At 39.0% G+C, this 18,163-nt stretch overlaps 1 protein-coding gene across 3 annotated transcripts; it reads left to right on the top strand.

Moving 5' to 3' along the window:
* Window positions 1-260: 260 nt before the first annotated feature.
* p4ha1b (prolyl 4-hydroxylase, alpha polypeptide I b) lies at window positions 261-18,138 on the top strand. 3 transcript variants are annotated; one of them, XM_037782471.1, is made up of 16 exons: window positions 261-521; window positions 5,792-5,874; window positions 6,021-6,117; window positions 6,313-6,464; window positions 6,816-6,953; window positions 7,118-7,357; window positions 9,247-9,464; window positions 9,566-9,742; window positions 10,544-10,614; window positions 11,295-11,360; window positions 13,183-13,282; window positions 13,506-13,559; window positions 13,658-13,723; window positions 15,191-15,259; window positions 15,822-15,918; window positions 16,634-18,138. In XM_037782471.1, the coding sequence occupies exons 1-16, from the start codon at window positions 508-510 to the stop codon at window positions 16,702-16,704; spliced, it is 1,713 nt and encodes a 570-aa protein (XP_037638399.1). In that variant the 5' UTR covers window positions 261-507; the 3' UTR covers window positions 16,705-18,138. The 3 variants fall into 3 exon arrangements, with proteins under 3 accessions (XP_037638399.1, XP_037638398.1, XP_037638397.1); XM_037782470.1 differs by lacking the exon at window positions 10,544-10,614 and having other exon boundaries at window positions 11,290-11,360; XM_037782469.1 differs by lacking the exon at window positions 11,295-11,360 and having other exon boundaries at window positions 263-521.
* Window positions 18,139-18,163: the final 25 nt, after the last annotated feature.

Here is an 18,163-nt window from a genome sequence, read left to right as displayed (position 1 = left end):
AAATTGTAATGGAAGAGAGAGAGAGAGAACCTATATGGGTACACATGCCCTATGTCAAATAGACAACTGAAAATATATGGTAAAAAAAGGGTTTTTTATTATAGTTAGAATAAAAAAGCACATTTCAACACGTGGCAGAAGGGTGACGCTATAGTAGACACTTTTTTTGCATTAACACCCTAAATAGCCTAGTCATCCATGGCTGTATAACCAGGAGGTCAAGACAACTAGACACCTCCTCCCTAGCAGTGCAAAGCCAGCCCACTGCGTCTCTAGTAGCAGGAGGCTTCACTTTTCTGCATGTGAGAATCTGCACGTAGCCATTCAGACTTTTAGGGAATCCAGCCTCTTAAAGCTAGATGGCCAACAACACAGCGCCACCGAAACACCACAAATAGGACGAACCATACCAGACTACCAGTGTCCATCTATCTTCTTCTTCTTCCCGTCAAACTGCTGCAGCGAGTTGGAGTTGAGACCAAACCAGCAACATTTCTGCTCTTCGGGATGCCCTCTATTAGGTAAATATTGTTATTTGTGATGGTTAGCAGCAGCAGCAAATATTATGATAACACTATAGAAGAAATAGAGAGTAATATAAGCAAAATTCAGATAGTAAAAATAGAGAAAATAGGGGAGAAAAAGAAAGAAAACCGAGCCTGAGTTTGTGCCTAGTGAGCTTATAAAACTTGTTGTGGCATTCCTGTGCAACGCAGCGTGGGATGCTGCTGCTGCTGCAGTCACTCTCTGCTCTACTTTATATATATTACAAACACACATTAACAGCAACATATTAGTTTGTTAAGATCTTTCTGTTCAGTCACATAATCTGACATATTACACACTTCAGTGAGCCCATGGTATTAGTAGCTGAAGTAGTTTGTGGAAGTACACAAACCAACAGCTGCCTTCCTTCCTTGCAGACATTCTAAGAGCCCTCCTGCTGTGTTCAGTGAGTTAGTGAGCAGAGGGGTTGTTGAGGGGTTATTTAGGGGTTATATTCCTGGTGAAATAAGTCGGACTCCATTGGTGCAGCAGTGTTCAGTTCACTTCATTCCTCGCATGAGTTTCCTCTGGTGGGGAGGGGCGAAGACGTGGCAGTCCTCTCGTCCTCTCTTCCATCCACATCCTGTGTTATCTGACTCCACTGCTTCACTCCATGCAGGAACAAACTAGGAGAAGATAGTTTGGGATGAAGGGAAATGTAAAAAAAGGGTTTTAATTGTGTGAATGGTACTCAGTTTGTGGGATTATACTTTCTTTTTTATCATTTTGATAATTTTATGGAAATTATATTGATTATTTTATTAATAATTCTTTGCTTTCTGATTTTTTTTTATCAACTGCAGGCTAAAGTTTTATTGTTTGTGCCATGCACAACAATTTGGTTATTTTTCATGGCTTTTTTTTTTTTTTTTTTTGTAATTTCTTTAAAATTTAAGAGCAAGGCTTCTTCAGGCTTTCATTATCTTGCACAGTTTTTAAAGAACAAATAATTATACAGGGGGAAATCAATTTGTGGGATTTTTTTTTTGGACCATTTAAACATACAGTACAGTGATGTAGAATATGATCATGATACCATACTTTTTATAATTTTATGGAAATTACATTAATTATTTTATTAATGATTCTTTGCCTTCTGATTTTTTATCAACTGCAGGCTAAAGTTTTATGCCATGCACAACAATTTTGGTTATTTTGACTCCACAGCTTCACTCCATGCAGGAAAAACTTGGAGAAGTAGAAGTAGTTGGGGATGAAGGCAATTTCTCTTGTGAGGAAGCTACTGAGATACATTGCAGAACTGTTGTAAACTGTAGAAAAGGGTCTTAATTGTGTGAATGGTACTCAGTTTGTGGGATTTTGTGTTACCATTTAAGCATATAGTACAGTGATGTGAAATATGATCATAGTTTCCCTGTGTATCCTGCTGTGGATAACTGTTTATGCCGTGCACAACAATTTGGTTATTTTTCTTGGCTTTTTTTTTTTTTTTTTCTTTAAAATCAATTTCTTTAAAATCAAAGAGCAAGGCTTCTTCAGGCTTTTCATTATCCTGCACAGTTTTTTAACAACAAATAATTACACAGAAGGACAGAGGGAAATCAATTGCAGAAGAGGTAGAAATACCAATTTATGCACCATTTATGCACCAACAGCAGCCTTAAGAGTTACTAATATAATCTAGCCTTTTGAAAAAGGGGTCAAGCTTTTCTTCCAAGAATAAAGACTAGGGATAAACCAATCTGACTTTTTCAGTCCCGATACCGATAGCAATAACTTGGCTTTGGGTATCGGACGATACCGAGTATCGATCCGATACCAGTGTTTATTTAATTAATAAGCTGTATGCCTCACTGTGTAGAAGTGACTGGGATCATTCTTTTATGTGTAAGGCAACATCAGTATTGACTTAAAACATTGTTTTCCTAACTTGGTAAAACAAAATGTAACAAATAAATACTTGGATATAAATGTAGTGAATTGTTAATTATTATTAAAATAATAAACTGAACAGGAATTACAGTTTAAAATTAACAGGAATTTAATTTCCACTATATAATGTATATATTTTAGTATAAACATGGAATTGAATTGAATAGATCGGCCCCATTGTCACGATACCCGATCACAGCGATATCCCTAATAAAGACACCACTCCTTGCTATTATTTCTATTGTTGATGCTAATTCTCTGTCCTATATTGAAATTCTACTCCTGAAAGTAACTGGTTCTGTTCTGGTTTCAGGTGTCTGAAAGTAATTCTAGGAAAAAGTATGAAATAGTTGAAGTGACAGGAATCAGTAAATTGAAAACTCCCAGAATGCAATGATCACAATTCATTATGTATCAGTTTTTTTCTGAGGGTGGATCCTTCCTTGCAAATGAGAGCACTGTGATAAATCAACTTTCACACAATTAACATGAAGCTGACTGTGACGTTATAAAAAAGAAGTCTTCTAATCAGACATGTCTGAACAGAAATCAGCCCAATTTGCACATAGTTTGAAAGGTCAGAAAACAAAAACTTTCGGGCAAATTTCATGCAAAATAGTTTTCTATAACCGGTTTAAACAAATGGCTTCACAAGTGTCTGGCAGGTTAAATGTTAAATGGCCTTCAGGAATGTTTTAGAGTCTTCACATTTCACGTACAAACATGCACACCATGCATACAAACACTCTCACTACCACTCACTCTCATGTCTGACATGACACACAGATCTAAATTATAACTGTTGTACCTACAGCTTTAATCTTGACATTACACTTCTATAATATTATAACAAGAGAGACACAAAGTAGCTGTCACCCCGTCATTACAATAATTATATTCTAGTGAGTTTTTATCCTGGAAATCTAAGTGGCATAGGCACGTTTAATGGTGTCTTTGACTGAGTGGCACCACAGCTTCTGGAAATCCAGTAGTAGCAGTTAGGGATAATTAGTATCTTGCCTCAGAGTTTCTACTTGGATATACTTTAATTTAATGTAACTTAATTATGCTTTAATGAAATAGCTCTGACAGATTTATTATCCTCCCTCTCTGCTGCCTGCTGCTGACCGAAATTGAATTGAAATATGAAGTCATTCTTTTATTTTCTCTGAAAGCTTGTCCTTGTGGCAAAGTCAGAACCTGCCCGAGCCTGTTGTCTGCTCCCAGTGAAAGCAAGCTTTAGAAATCTGCATAGATGCACATTTCATGCTTGACCTTTACTTTGCAATTAGGTGTATGTGTGTGTATGTGTGTGCGTTGCAAGCGGGAAGGTGTATGTGAGCGTTTGCATGGGTTCTTGTGTGTGCAAGTGTGTTTGTGGTGGTATGGTATGGATCTTATTGTACCTGACACCTCTTGTGTTTCTATTTCATGCCATGTCCAGCTATTATACAGTCAAGAAAGCAACTCGACTAATGATTACTTTCATTATCAATTATTTTCTTGATATTTAATCGATTAATTCTTTCGCCTATAAAACACCAGAAAACAGTGGAAAATGTAATCTCTTTTTTTTTTCTGACCGCCAGTACAAAACTCAAAGATATTTAATTTACTATAATGCAAGAACAAGAAAAGCCGCAAATTCTCTTATTTGAACACATGGAACCATCAAATGTTTGTTATTTTTGGATCCTAACAATGTATACAGCCTATTTAGCGTCACTTCATTGCAGTACTTGCAGTTTAAAAACCTGTAAATCTTTATGTATTACCCTCTTTACACTTGCTCTGGCTTGCAAAGGAATCAGAGTAGTGTGAGAATGTGTTTGTTAATGACCCTATATGACCTGAGGAGAGTCTTGCTCAACACAACACTGTCTCTCGTAAGGTAGAGTTTTCAAGAAGCAAGAGAGGAGCCCTGTTCAGCTTGTCGTCTTACTTGTCTTGTATATAAGATACATAAAACACCCAAAGGTCATAGTTTACTAATCTCCACTGTATTGGTAACAAACCAGGTATTCCCACTTTAAGTTAACGTCCCACCAAGACAGAGAATAAATACTAAGGTCAGTATACACAGCTTCAGACTTGTGTTGTATAATTTTGGATTCTGTTGGAATCATTTCTTTCCACCACTTTCCTCCAAGTCTACTTCCCAGCATTTTAACACAATGTGCTGCACAGAAGTTCAGCAAGTTTCAGCTTCGTGCATTATTTCAGTGTCATTTGTCTTCTTTTAGTTCAATAATAAATATGTCATAGTCCTTAGTTTCAACTACAGTATAAACATGTGCATATAAGTGTGTACACAGACATCGACACTTGTCTCCACATATCTTCCTGCCAGTCTGTCTGGTCTGTGCTCTCTTTTAATTTCTGTCTGTATGGGTAGAAAGAACACAGTGCCACTCCTCACAGGCCAGAAGCCCTGTAGTGGTTATGGCTGTGCCAACTCCTAAACCAAAGCGGACACAGTGACAGCAACCAACTGCAGACTAGGCCTATATTTGGCTTTGTGGTGGTTGGGAGGATGCTCTTCTAAAAAGTTTTTGTTTCAAGGCTTTGATGACTCTTTTTACTTTTGTTGCATCTGAATGTATTTTTTCTTTTTTGTCTCTATGTTTCCTAAATGGTCAGTTTACCCAAATCACATAAACACATATGTTCCCACTTTACCCCCTAGTAATACTTAACCATGCACTAAGGTTTACTCAGGTCTTGAGATAACTGCTGCAGAGACTTCTGTTATTGAGGAAAAAGAATAAACTATCCACAGTATGTCTGTGGATTATCTGCTCTTAAATGGTGCTAACCAGGTTTTGAATTCAGTAGGACCAGCACTGGAGGGAGTAAAGTAAGGCAACAGTATGATAAATCATAAAAGGTTTATAACAGCAGAGGAAGAAGTATTCTGGATGAGTTGGAAGGTCAGGAATGTTTGATGTGGCTCACTGGAATAAGCTAAAATCCAGACGTTTAATGACTAAAACTTGAAACATCTGTCCGATTTTAGAGATGGTAGGGATGTTAGAGTACAACGGCCTGCAATATTAAGTCGTGGCTATAATATGGGTCTGACATGACAGTCGGTTGTTTAGTAGGAGTCATTTGGAGGGCAGGGGAAACAAAGCAGCTCACCTTTTTTAGCAGTAAGTTTGATGTGGTTACCTGACATCCAGCTGGAACTGAATTTGAAAAGAAATATTCAGCCGAGTGTCATTTGCCAAATACAGCATAACACAGTCAATTCTGTGATTAACCTTCATGGAATTATTTTTTGATATGCGAGATTCGATTTTTGAAGTTAATGTACTGAACAATATATCTAATTATTCTGCTCTTTCTTCAGGATGGAGCTGCCATGTTGGTGTTTATTGCTGCTGAGCTCTCTGCAGTCGCTCTCGGCCAACAAAGACTTCTTCACCTCCATAGGTAAAACCGCCAAGCAACATATGGTACTCATGTTAGAAATATTGCTCCCTCTGCTGACTTGTGTTGTACCACACATAGACATTGTTAGTGATGCCCTTATAATTGCAGTATTGATGGTGAAATATCTCTGATTTGTATTCCTTTAGGCCAGATGACAGATCTGTTGTACACAGAGAAAGACCTCGTCACCTCTCTAAAGGACTACATCAAAGCAGAGGAGAACAAGCTTGAGCAGGTCAAACGGTGAGTTTGAGGACACGCATTCACATTGATTCACAGATATGCATCCACTGTGTGCACGAGCATACAGTAGCATACACATAAATGCACTCAAAAACAGACTGTCCTACACACTATTCTTAATATTTCTGATTAATCATTTTATGGATTCAAGTGTAAGCAATGTATCTAACTCTGTATTACCATTCCTTGTGATAGGTGGGCTGATAAGCTGGATTTGTTGTCAGCCACAGCCACACAGGACCCCGAGGGCTTCCTGGGGCACCCTGTCAATGCCTTCAAACTGATGAAGAGGCTGAACACAGAGTGGGGGGACCTGGAGAGCCTTGTGCTCAGTGACACCACTGAGGGTAAGGATAAAGCAGACCTGTGACTTTTAAAAGACACTCATTAATCCAGGGAAAGCCGTATATGTTTGCTTGTTAGGAGCAATACTTTGCTGCTCATTCATACTTGATATGTTTTAATACTCAGTATATTTTAGTAGCTCAGTCACCTTAACATGAGTTTTTGAGGTTGGAGAGACCATTATTCAAAACTCTTTGCCACACGTCTGGCTTAATAACACCATCATTCTCTCACTCAGGATCACAGTCACTCCAAGCAGTTTCACTGACCATTAGGAGAGAGTATTTATGATCCATTGTCCATTGTTCATCCTGCAATATCTTTCTCTGTGCTCTCCCGTCCATCTCTCTCAGGATTTATTTCCAACTTGACCATCCAGAGACAGCATTTCCCCACAGATGAGGACCAGACCGGGGCAGCTAGAGCTCTCCTCCGGTTACAAGACACTTACAGACTGGATGCCAACACCATCTCTACAGGAGATCTCCCTGGTAAGGGCCTTAAATCTATGGCACATGAAAAGTCACAGTAAACAGCGGGCCATGTGGGGATAGAGGATTTTTCTTGGTTTCTGTGTTATTTTCAGTATAAAGGAAATGCTTTTCCTCTATGCCAATGTTCCCTTTGACGTTCCCCTCTATCCTCTGCATACTAGGAGTGAAACACAAGAGCCATATGACAGTGGAGGACTGTTATGAGCTGGGGAAAATCGCCTATTCTGATGTTGATTACTACCACACAGAGCTGTGGATGATCCAGGCCCTGAAACAGCTTGATCAGGGAGAGGAGTCTACTTTAGATAGTGTGACAGTGCTCGACTACCTCAGCTACTCAATCTACCAGCAGGGGGAATTAGAGCGAGCCCTTGACTACACCAAGAAGCTGCTTGCACTGGGTGAGTCCCTCCACACTATAATGAAGTATTTTTCCAATTTTGAAAAGTATACTGGGAGGCATGTTTCGCAATGAGAAGTGATAAGTGTCGCTTTGGATTCTAAAATTCCTGCTCAAGGCTAATAATGTCACATAAACATCAGATAGATTAGGTTGATGCATATTCTTGTCAGTTTTTGTCACAGACTTGCACACATACCAGACTTTATTTTGTTTTAGATAAGACTGTAAAAACGAGGGAAATATTCTTAATCTTACAAAACACATAAAGACATTACAAAGAAAGAAAAACAGAATAGGATCGATTATCTAAATTGTTGGAATTATGTCAGTAAGTAAGATAAATTAAAAGATAAATTGAGCAGCGACATTCACTTTGGTTTGAACTGAATAACACACCAAACAGAGGTGAACCAGAGAACATTTCCAAACCACACAGACAGCATCAGGCCAAGCCAAAACATCCATGCCACTACAAGTATGTGATGTTTTGTCTAGAAACAATATGCTGTTTTAACCACGTGCAGTCAGTGGTCTGATTAAAATCTCACTGGAATTTGTTTGGGTTCTTTGCAGATTTGACATTAAACAAAACAGTCTTCTGTGCAGAGACATCCAGGGATGTGGATAGAACTTCTCTTACCAATGTTTGTAGAAACTTTAGTGCCATTTGTCTACTTTGATTTATCAATAGTAGTGATTTAACTGGAATCAAAAAGGACTTTATATGTTTTATTCATTTGACGGTGAATAATTGTTGAACTCTCTAAACGGTATCTGATTAGATTAGACCACAACATTGTTGCAACAACAAGTTGCAGGATTTGGTATTAACAGGATTGGTGAAACAGTTTGACAGGTTGGGGATTGGTGTGATGGGATTCAATCTAGTGTGATGCTAGTAAGAAGAAGGATGTCCTTTTCAATAGTGCTGACTGATAAATCGTATTTTCATCGTCATCACTGCGCTGTTGTTGTTGACAAGGGTTGGAGTAATAAAGTTATTGCTGTCTTGGTGCAGACTGCGAAGCCTCCTTGTAATTATTTTATTACCTTCATGAATTATAGGCGCAACGTAACCCTCGGCTACACAAGCTAAAACAAAAGCTGTTTAGCTTAGTTTGCCACGTATCTTAACGTTCTCGTAAACTTATCTGCTGGCACGTCAGTGTTCTTCATTCTTTATAAACTTCGCTCAGGAATATGATTTATTTTATGTCATTTTAGATTTGTTTCCAGTGAGATATAGAGTTCATATAGTGACTTTGCTGTTGTAAGCAGTACTGTTTCTGCTCTAGAAACAACATTTAGCTTAGTTATATTTAAAATATTCAATTCTAATCCTGTTATTTAAAGACATTGAAAAAATGTATAGCTAATATGCACACTTTATTTTATTTGTAATATTAAACAACATTATCTCACATCACAGATTTTCCTCATATCGTGCAGGCTTACTTTTCAATGACCTATTGTCTGGACAGTGCCAAACACCATCCTACCAGCCTCGACGTTGCATATTCTAACCAACATTTATTGTCTAAAAAGTCCATTAGTTGCATTTGCTCTAGATTAATACCCTTAATAATAGATGCTGCAATACATTTAACGTCATTCAATTTGAAACCGCTTCTGCTGAAGCGTTGGAGGTGACCTTGTTAAGCCTCATTTTCCTTCAAATGAGCCCCTGAATTAATTTGTCCTGTTTGTACATGTTGTTTTCTGGGAACTGGATAAGGTCAGACTGAATAAATAGCATATAATTATCATGTTGGAAGCTCAGTTATTTTGATTGCAGGGGGTGTGATATTCTAGGTGACATTGCTGCAGTCCTCACTGTTTGTAATCACCACTATTATTTCTGTTGGTCTCTCATTTTCCCATTTTTAGACCCAGAGCATCAGCGCGCCAAGGGCAACCTAAAATACTTTGAGTTCCAGTTGGAGAAGCAACAAAAGGCTGCGGATGACAAAACACAAAAACAGAAGGAGCGAGGGAAAAGAGAAACAACTGAAAAGGAGGAGAAGCCCAAAAAGAAGGTCTCCTTTCAGCTGGTCCCAGAGAGGAAGAAGTATGAGATGCTTTGTCGTGGGGAGGGCATCAAAATGGTGAGGAACACAAAGAGATACGCAAAAAAGCAATTTGTAACTTAATAAATGCACATCAGTTTCAACTCCTTTGTTCCCTGCTTTCCTTTTCTCTCAATCAGACCCCCCGCAGGCAGAGCCGGCTGTTCTGTCGTTACTTCGACAACAAACACAACCCCATGTACATACTGGCACCTGTCAAACAGCAAGATGAGTGGGACCGCCCCTACATTGTCCGTTACCTTGACATCATCTCTGACCAAGAAATGGAGAGGATCAAGCAACTGGCAAAGCCACGAGTAAGCAATTCTCCGTAGTTTTGGTGCTCCCACGATGCCATATGATGATTATATGAAGCTATATTGGTCACTTACAGTTAACTGTTATCTAGTACAGTGGTTCCCAACTTATTTTCCTTAAAGCCCCCCCGTACTTCTGTCTAAGGAAAGCTGATTTTTGTATTTTTTTTATTAAATCATCTTTATTTAATGAATAGAACTTATTAGTTTCATCAACATAAATAGAGTGATGACGTCTTGACGGATTCGCCAAACGAATGCAGATACATAATATGATCTTTTTTTTTGTAACGACTTAATTAATTTAGTGTTAGAGACAAAATAGATTTTTGGTCATTGTGTTTAAATAAATGTAATTTATGATGTTGTTAGATTGCTGCTAGACCGCCCCGTTAATACAGGGGTGTCAAGCACGAGAGCAAATGTTGAAAATGTTGTTTTTGAAAGGCTAAACGCCAACAAATATGGATTGAAACTGAATATTTTGTTAGATTAGCAAAAAGATATATCTTTTTAAATTGATTTATATCCAGACTTCTGTACAAAACTTCAGAGCTGACAAATCCTGGCGCACCCCCCTGTGATCTTTGGCGCCCCCTGAGGGGTGCCCGGACCCAGGTTGGGAACCACTGATCTAGTAGGATCATTCATTAGTTACTGTTATGTGGTTTAGTGTGTTGAGGGGTGGGAGGTCAAAGCTGTGAGGCTGGTTGATGTGATTCTGCAAGTTAGGCAAACACACAGGCACACACATCTTTCTGTGTGTCTGTGTGTGGGTAAATCATGTCCCTGGCTTCACAGCTACGCAGGGCCACCATCTCCAACCCCGTCACAGGAGTGCTGGAGACAGCGCCATACCGGATCAGCAAAAGGTAAGGCATAGCCAAGAGCCGCCAAGAGCAGAGGATATACTAGGAGAGAGCTGAGAGGGAGGAAGTGAGAGTTTCTCCTCTTTTTTTCCCCTCAGTAACTCATCCCATTTCTCCGCTGTACTCCGTCCGTATCACTCCAATTCTCCGCCCTTCCAAAGCTTAAAGGCTCTTGAGCTGAGGCACCGGATCCAGCTAGAAACATTTGTAGACTATTATTGGTCTATAAAGCACATTCCTTAAAGTATATTATCTCATGGTGCTTTCATCAATGACACAAATTTTTTATTTGGAAAAAAAAGAAGGCTGTTGTTTTACGTGTCTGCACAGGAGTCTGCTACAGAAATGGGGAAAATGTGCTACTTTTTCTGCTAGTTGATATTAACATAGTTGCTTTTGTGAGCCAGGAGGTGTATCAGAGGCACTCATTGATAGTCATTTTCTTAATTTGAAATTTGTTTTTAGCACTGCCTCGTGGAACACTCTCTTGGCTCTTCTTAAGAATAACATTGACAACTTTTGACCGGATCTGCCTTTCTTTTTCTCTCCCTCTTTCCTCCCTTTGCTTTCCATTCGTCCTCTTTGTGCTTATCACATTCCATCATCTGTTTTTTCCCTTCTTTTATTTGTCTGCTTTTCCTCGACCTCCGTGTCCTTGTCCTGCGGGAACTACCGTAGTTAAGGCGAGCCACGGTGCATGACCCCCTAACCGGGAAACTTACCACGGCCATGTACAGAGTCTCCAAGAGGTAAGGGGTCACAGGTTACTAGGAGGGCCACAATGCCTCCTCCTCCATCCTTCTCTTTATCTTTATGTCTGTGCCCTGGCTGAAACACTTATTGAGCCCTGCACCATCATTGGAAAACATGAAAATGTGTCACTACACCTGGAAATCTAACATTAGAGGAGGTTTTAATTTGGTTTAAGTGAAAACTTCAACAGATTTCTGCCGGAACACCAAATTGATCTCAAACATAATTTTGTTTAAACCAAGATAAACAATCTATTGTTTTTTGGTGTAGCTGAAATATTCTTTCAGCTTACCCAGTGATTTAGGAATTTCCATGGAACTACAAAGTGACAGATATTGTTTTCCTTCCCCCAGCCATCCTTCACAGGTTATTTGAGATCCTGAGCACTCGATCTCTATTCCCCATTGTGTTTTCCAGGAATGAATCTGCAACATATTCTCATATGAACTCCTTACAGCTGCTGCAGTTTTACTATGCTTCCTCAACTAACATTTCAGCAAGAGAGATTAATAAACTTAGTAATAAACGGAGTCTGGGTGCACATACTTGAAAACACATAAATGTATGCTGCAAACGTTTAGAGAGAGAGAGATTGTTATCCTCCTGTTGATGTGAAGAAAGTAGTAGTTAAAAGGACTGTTCCACTTCAATAGACGCAATCCTGTAGTAAGTTAAACTTTCATCCCACCCTTAAAAATAGCAGGCATAGCAGACCACCAAAAACCAAAAGGTTTCTTTGGTTTTTCAGTTCTTGGCAATTAATGTTTGGGCGCGTGTGCCTGTGCATATGGGTGCAAGGGTGTGGTATTCCTTTGATGTGTTTGTACGTTTCAGGCAGCATGGATATCCAAATTCAGTGGACGTCAAGTGAGAGAAGGAGCAGATGGATGAACTCAGAAGAGTTTGACCGCTCACTGAACTGGCTGCAAGACACATTAGAAAAAAATGTGTTGGCTCACATTTGGTCCATTACGCCTTCAAAAATATTACTTATTATCAACATAAACTCTTAATAAGAAAAGCTGACTCATCTCACTGCCTCCCTCATACACAAAGTAGATCTGCTGAAATTCTCTGAAACACGTCCATGAGACAGTGGGGGTGGGAGTCAGCTCATAGACTTTGTTATGTCTTAAAAATCCCCTAAATTTGAGAGTGTGTCAAGAGCAGATGTTGGAATTTGTCTTTCTGTCGTCACATAAACTGTATCTCCAATTCTCTCATAATATTATGTGTGGTTTTACAGCTTTTTATGTGGATACTGTGGCTTTTTAATACATTAGTTAGAACAAAAATGTCATTTTATGATGTGGTCTGCAGAGCTACAGTTGTGTCATGTTATAATATTTCACAAGAGGGAGTTCATTGCTATGCTCAGTCAAGAGCTTATTTTATCAGGGGCCTTCTCTTAGACTGGGGTGTGAGAGTGAGTATGAATGGCAGGTAGTGTCGGGAAAGTTAAACCCATGAAAATATTTTGCCGTCCTCAACCAGACTCTTATGCGAAATGTCCACATGCTTAAATGCACACATAGTTTTAAATCAGAACAAGCCTGTACCCTGAGCTGATTGGAGATTCTGAATCTCGGGCCGGTTTCCTATTTTTCATTTTCTTCATACCTCAACTGATTGTATTGCCAAACTTCACTTTCTTTTCGAGCTTTTCATGGCAACTTTTCAGCATGACATGACTCTCAGTCGCCGATTTCAGAAGAAATCTTTTCTGCCATCTAGTGGACAAATATGTGCATCACTGACATACTGTATAGCACGTCCCTGTTCTTTCTCACTTGTTCTGCTTTCCCTCCTGTATTCCAGTGCTTGGCTCACTGGTTATGAAGATCCAATAATTGACAAGATCAACCAGAGAATTGAAGATCTCACAGGGCTGGAAATGGACACTGCAGAAGAGCTGCAGGTAAAGAGTTAGTTCATTAGTTGAAGGACATTCAACACAATTTTTCTTTGATTTAGAGTTTTCTTTTACTCTGCAAAACCTTATTGAATCAACATAATTCTTATATAAATGTGATATAAATTCTAACAATCCCCCTGCCCCTGCCCATCAATTTGTGTTTGTCTATTGGAAACCTGATTCATAGAGTTGTGAGACTTAAATCATATTTTATTGATCTTTGTAGATTGCAAATTATGGCGTTGGAGGTCAATACGAACCTCACTTTGACTTCGGAAGGGTAAGAACATTTGTGATTCACACGAGTGAATTTCTGTAATTGTACAGTAGTGTTAATGTGGCAGGACATTAAACCTGATATTGACTTTCTCTCCACAGAAAGATGAGCCAGATGCCTTTAAAGAGCTGGGCACTGGGAACCGCATAGCAACATGGCTCTTCTATGTGAGTAAACTCTTCCTAAATACACCTAAAGACCAGTGTCGTTAACTTTAGATTGAACTTACACTTTGGCCAAGCCATCTTAAACTCACAAATGCGGAGCGTTATTATTTTTAAATTGTAGTCAAGATCCTAAAGTCAAAACACTGAATATCTCATCCTCACGGTGAACTATGTGTATAAAATGAACTAATGGTGCAGCCATAACAATGGCGTCATAGGTTTAAATAGGTCACTCAATATAAAAAACATTAAACTTCAATTAAGTGTTGTAACCAGCAGAAGCAGAAAACATGATATTGAAATAAAGTGGGAAATAAATGATTTGTATCCACTTTGAAATGTATTATGGAAAACCATTTGAAAGATTAGGGTCCATGGGACAAAAGCCCAGGATAATTTCAGTAAAAAGATGTTTGCCCTTCTTTTTACAAAAGAAAAAGTTGCATTAGGACATGTCATGTCTCATTAGGTTTTAACTTTAAAAAAGTTTAGGGTAGGTTTAAGAAAATGAGGCCTTAAAGGTGCAGTGTGTAGGATCTGGCGGCATCTAGCGGTGAGGTTACAGATTGCACGACAGGACAGCTCCCCAAAAGTGAAGCCAAACCATCTTGATCGCCCCCTGGTGGCTGGCTGCAGTATAGGGGATAAATCCCATGGGACATGGGACAAAATAAGAAGTACACGTCAAATAATTTTCCACCGCCTGATAACTACAGCGCAGACTCTGGCTCCAAATTACGTCAAAATCTCAACATGGCAGCTCCCATATCAGGGATATTTTGGCTTCACTTCTGTACAGTGGGAGGAGCTAGAGATGCGTCGTCCATCTTTGTATACAGTCTATGATTGCAACCAACTGAAGCATCTTCTGTGTGCCAAGCTTGTAGGAGAACTATGGTGGCCGATGCAAAAACGTGAAAATGCGAAATGCCCTATCTAGGGCCGGTGTTTGGTTTGTCCGTTCTGGGCTACTGTTGAAACATGGAGGCCAGCTCCGTGAAGAGGATCCCAAACGCTACACACTGTTCCTTTAACCAGGCAGGGCAGTGAACTCTAAAATTTAGTCCCTGTGATTAAAAAAAGCTGCATATAAATGGAAAAGTCTCATACTGACATACAGCCCGCTATTATTCATTAAGGCCTCTCTGTCATCTTTGATTATGGGCTTTGCCAGTGGGTAACATCTTTGCTGTCACAAAAGTAACATCTGAGTTAAAGCAGGACTTGCTATACTGATGCAATAAGGAGGATTTTACATCGGCTGGAAGGAGGAAAGATGGCACAAAGAGACAACCAGTAATATTTTCTGTAAACCGAGCCGCAAAATACATTTTCAGTGTTCATGTGAAGCAGTTGATTAATTAAAAGAGATTGAAGCCACGCAGAAAACAACAAATGTGAGCTTATTTAGTAGGACTACAGAATTATATGATTTGAAGTTTCTTTGCCTCTCTGTCTCTGTTGTAGATGACTGATGTAGCTGCAGGGGGAGCTACTGTTTTCCCAGATGTTGGTGCAGCAGTTTGGCCCCAAAAGGTAACCGCTTATGTTCCACCACTTATTACAATACATAATTATTGACTAAGGTAGCTGTGTCTGAATTTGTCATATTATGTAGCCAACGAATCCCTAAGTGTTTTTGTTTGTTTTGAAGTAATGTACACACTAAAAATAATAATTAGTAACAAAAGCGAATTTTGCAAAATGCTGTGAATGTTGTTTTTGCCACCCAGTGAGGAATATCACCAATTAGTCAGCACATTCATGCGCTATCTCCCTCTCACACACAACACAATCCTCTAATAGGCAACCTTTCCATGCAAAACAGGATCATTTACTATTAAGCAAATGTCTGTTAATTCCTGTCATCGAAAGAATGTTCCTCAAGTCTACATACACTTCTCAGCATGTTTAAAAAAACACAAAATGTGTATTTACATATACATTACGTTATGTTACGTTATATTATAATTTCACCTGTCAATAATCAGTGGGAATTAATTTAGGAGACTCAGGCTGACTTTCTGACCTCCTGGCTATTCCTGGAGGGTTTGCAACACTACTAACCTCCGCTGTCTGTTGTCTGTGTGTATTCCAGGGCACTGCAGTGTTCTGGTACAATCTGTTTCCCAGCGGGGAGGGAGACTACAGCACCCGACATGCAGCTTGTCCAGTGTTGGTCGGCAACAAGTGGGGTGAGCTCCTCTTTGTTCGTTTCCCTATAAAACCATCAATAATTACATAAGCAAATATCTCTTATGAGAATGTTAACTTTAAAAGCCCAGTGCCATTAAAGGTCCCATATCGTGCTCATTTTCAGGTTCATGCTTGTATTTAGTGTTTCTACTAGAACATGTTTACATGCTTTAATGTTCAAAAAACACATTATTTTTCTCGTACGGTCTGCCTGAATATACCTGTATTCACCCTTTGTCTGAAAAACTCAATTTTAGTGCATTTCAACAGAATGGAACGGAATTGCGTTGCTAGGAAACAGCTCGGGTCCATGTTTACTTCCTGTCAGCTGATGTCATTCACATACACTGCAACAGGAAATAAAGTGGGACACATTTAGTATGTTTATGTTTAAAACTGTGAAACGGTCTAAATATTATATATTTGTGACATGACAAATGGACAGAAATCCTAACGGCTTGTTTCAAACGCACAATTTCTGAATATGGGCTGTGTGTATTTCTCCGTATATTGAGCGCTTCGATACTTTCACAGTATTTATTAAAGCACTTAAACCTGCTTTATAATATAAAAGACATGAAAATTACACTTTTTTACAATATGGGACCTTTAAATAAATTACTCTTTTGTAACTTTGCAGACCTTTTACATGCACAAAAACTATATAACACACTAAAGGAAGGGGAAAAGCTTAATTTTTTTTTCTGTCTTTAGTATCAAACAAATGGATCCATGAACGAGGCCAGGAGTGGCGGCGACCTTGTTCCCTAAATGAAACTGACTGATGGAAAAAGAAAACCTCCTCTTCACCTCCCTGGCCCTCTCTCTCTCTCTCTCTCTCTCTCTCTCTCTCTCTCCCTCCTTGTGAACCACCCAGGACCAAAGAACGCCGCTGCAGATCACACATGATACACATGGATACATGGGGTCCAAATGGCTCACTCCCTCTCTACAAACACTCCCCTTTTTTTTCCCCCAGCTGTTATGCTCTGAGCACAGAGATTGTTTGGGTTAATGTCGAGCCCCTGGACAGTATTAGCATCACTGTGACAGAGAACATGTTCTTAAGATTGTCGGGTGGTTTGGAGAAACACTCGTGCCCTTTTCACTCCCTTGTGTCTTGCCTTTGCACTCTGTATGAACTCTAGCTCTGTGGTGAGGGTATCCTTCAGTAGGGACTGTAGGGACCAGCTTCCAAACTGGCAGTTTGACCTTATATGTACAGTTCACATTCATTGCATTCTTTTCATTTCATTAGCAGAGCAATTGGGGCGCGTGGTTTTTTGAGAAAATTAAAGGATTTTTAAAAACATTTTAAACAATGGAAATTCACCGGGGCTGCACGCTACTTCTTTGTAAAATGACTGTATATGCACCACCTTCAAAACAAGTTTAATGTTTTTCTTAAACTGGCTTTTTAATGAGAGGGATCGAATTAGCATACAGAAGGTTTACTGAATTTCTTTATTTACATTTGGTAAAAATCTCTGCTTCCAATAACTTTTTCTAACTAAAAACAAAGTGCTCTATGGAAAGAATGAAAAGATACATACAAAAAATGACCACAATTCAGGGTAGTGTTTTGGTTGAAAGAAACACTTTATTCCCTTTAAGTTGTGTAACTAATCAGAACTGATTTAAGTTGCATGGCTACATCTATGCAGTACATTTTGACATATCACATACCTTGTTGGTCTGCCTCAAAGCCTAATGTGTTTTCTTTTTTTAAAGTCATTTGAATGGTCACACTATGAGATATTGTTAGATTTTTTTGTACTTGAAAATGAGGATGTTCACAAATGCGTGGGCAACACAACACCTGGATGCAGACACAGTTACATATGCACCCCAGTGCTGCGTAGAATTTAGTATTTGTTCACCCTGATTGTCCCAGGACCCAAATGACCATTCATTGAATAAGTAAGAGCAACAAAGGAACAAGTAGTACATGAACATTAGAGGAGAAAGAAGAGTGAGGCTGTATACACCACATTGTGCCGTGACAGGTATTAAAAACACAGTTTTACATATATAGAGTGAATGATTCTGTTAGGGGTTTTAACAGTGTCCAGTGCTTTTCAGTGTGAGATTATATATGGGTTTTCCAAGGAAGAAACATTTTTATTTATATGTCCCAAGCCAATTTTGTGTTGTTTTTTTGTCTTAAAATGAAAGTGTTACATTTTCTACAATAAAGACTGTTTTTATTGATCTCAAGATAATAAACTGTCCTGCTGCTGTTTG

Source organism: Sebastes umbrosus, chromosome 10 (assembly GCF_015220745.1).
Source record: "Sebastes umbrosus isolate fSebUmb1 chromosome 10, fSebUmb1.pri, whole genome shotgun sequence".
Taxonomy (NCBI): domain Eukaryota; kingdom Metazoa; phylum Chordata; class Actinopteri; order Perciformes; family Sebastidae; genus Sebastes; species Sebastes umbrosus.
This window is presented reverse-complemented; position numbering and strand designations above follow the sequence as displayed.

Coding starts and splice junctions, on each gene's coding strand:
- p4ha1b (XM_037782471.1), top strand. Junction 6,118..6,312: donor AAGCTTGAGCAGGTCAAACG/GTGAGTTTGAGG, acceptor TCCTTGTGATAG/GTGGGCTGATAAGCTGGATT. Junction 15,260..15,821: donor CAGCAGTTTGGCCCCAAAAG/GTAACCGCTTAT, acceptor TGTGTATTCCAG/GGCACTGCAGTGTTCTGGTA.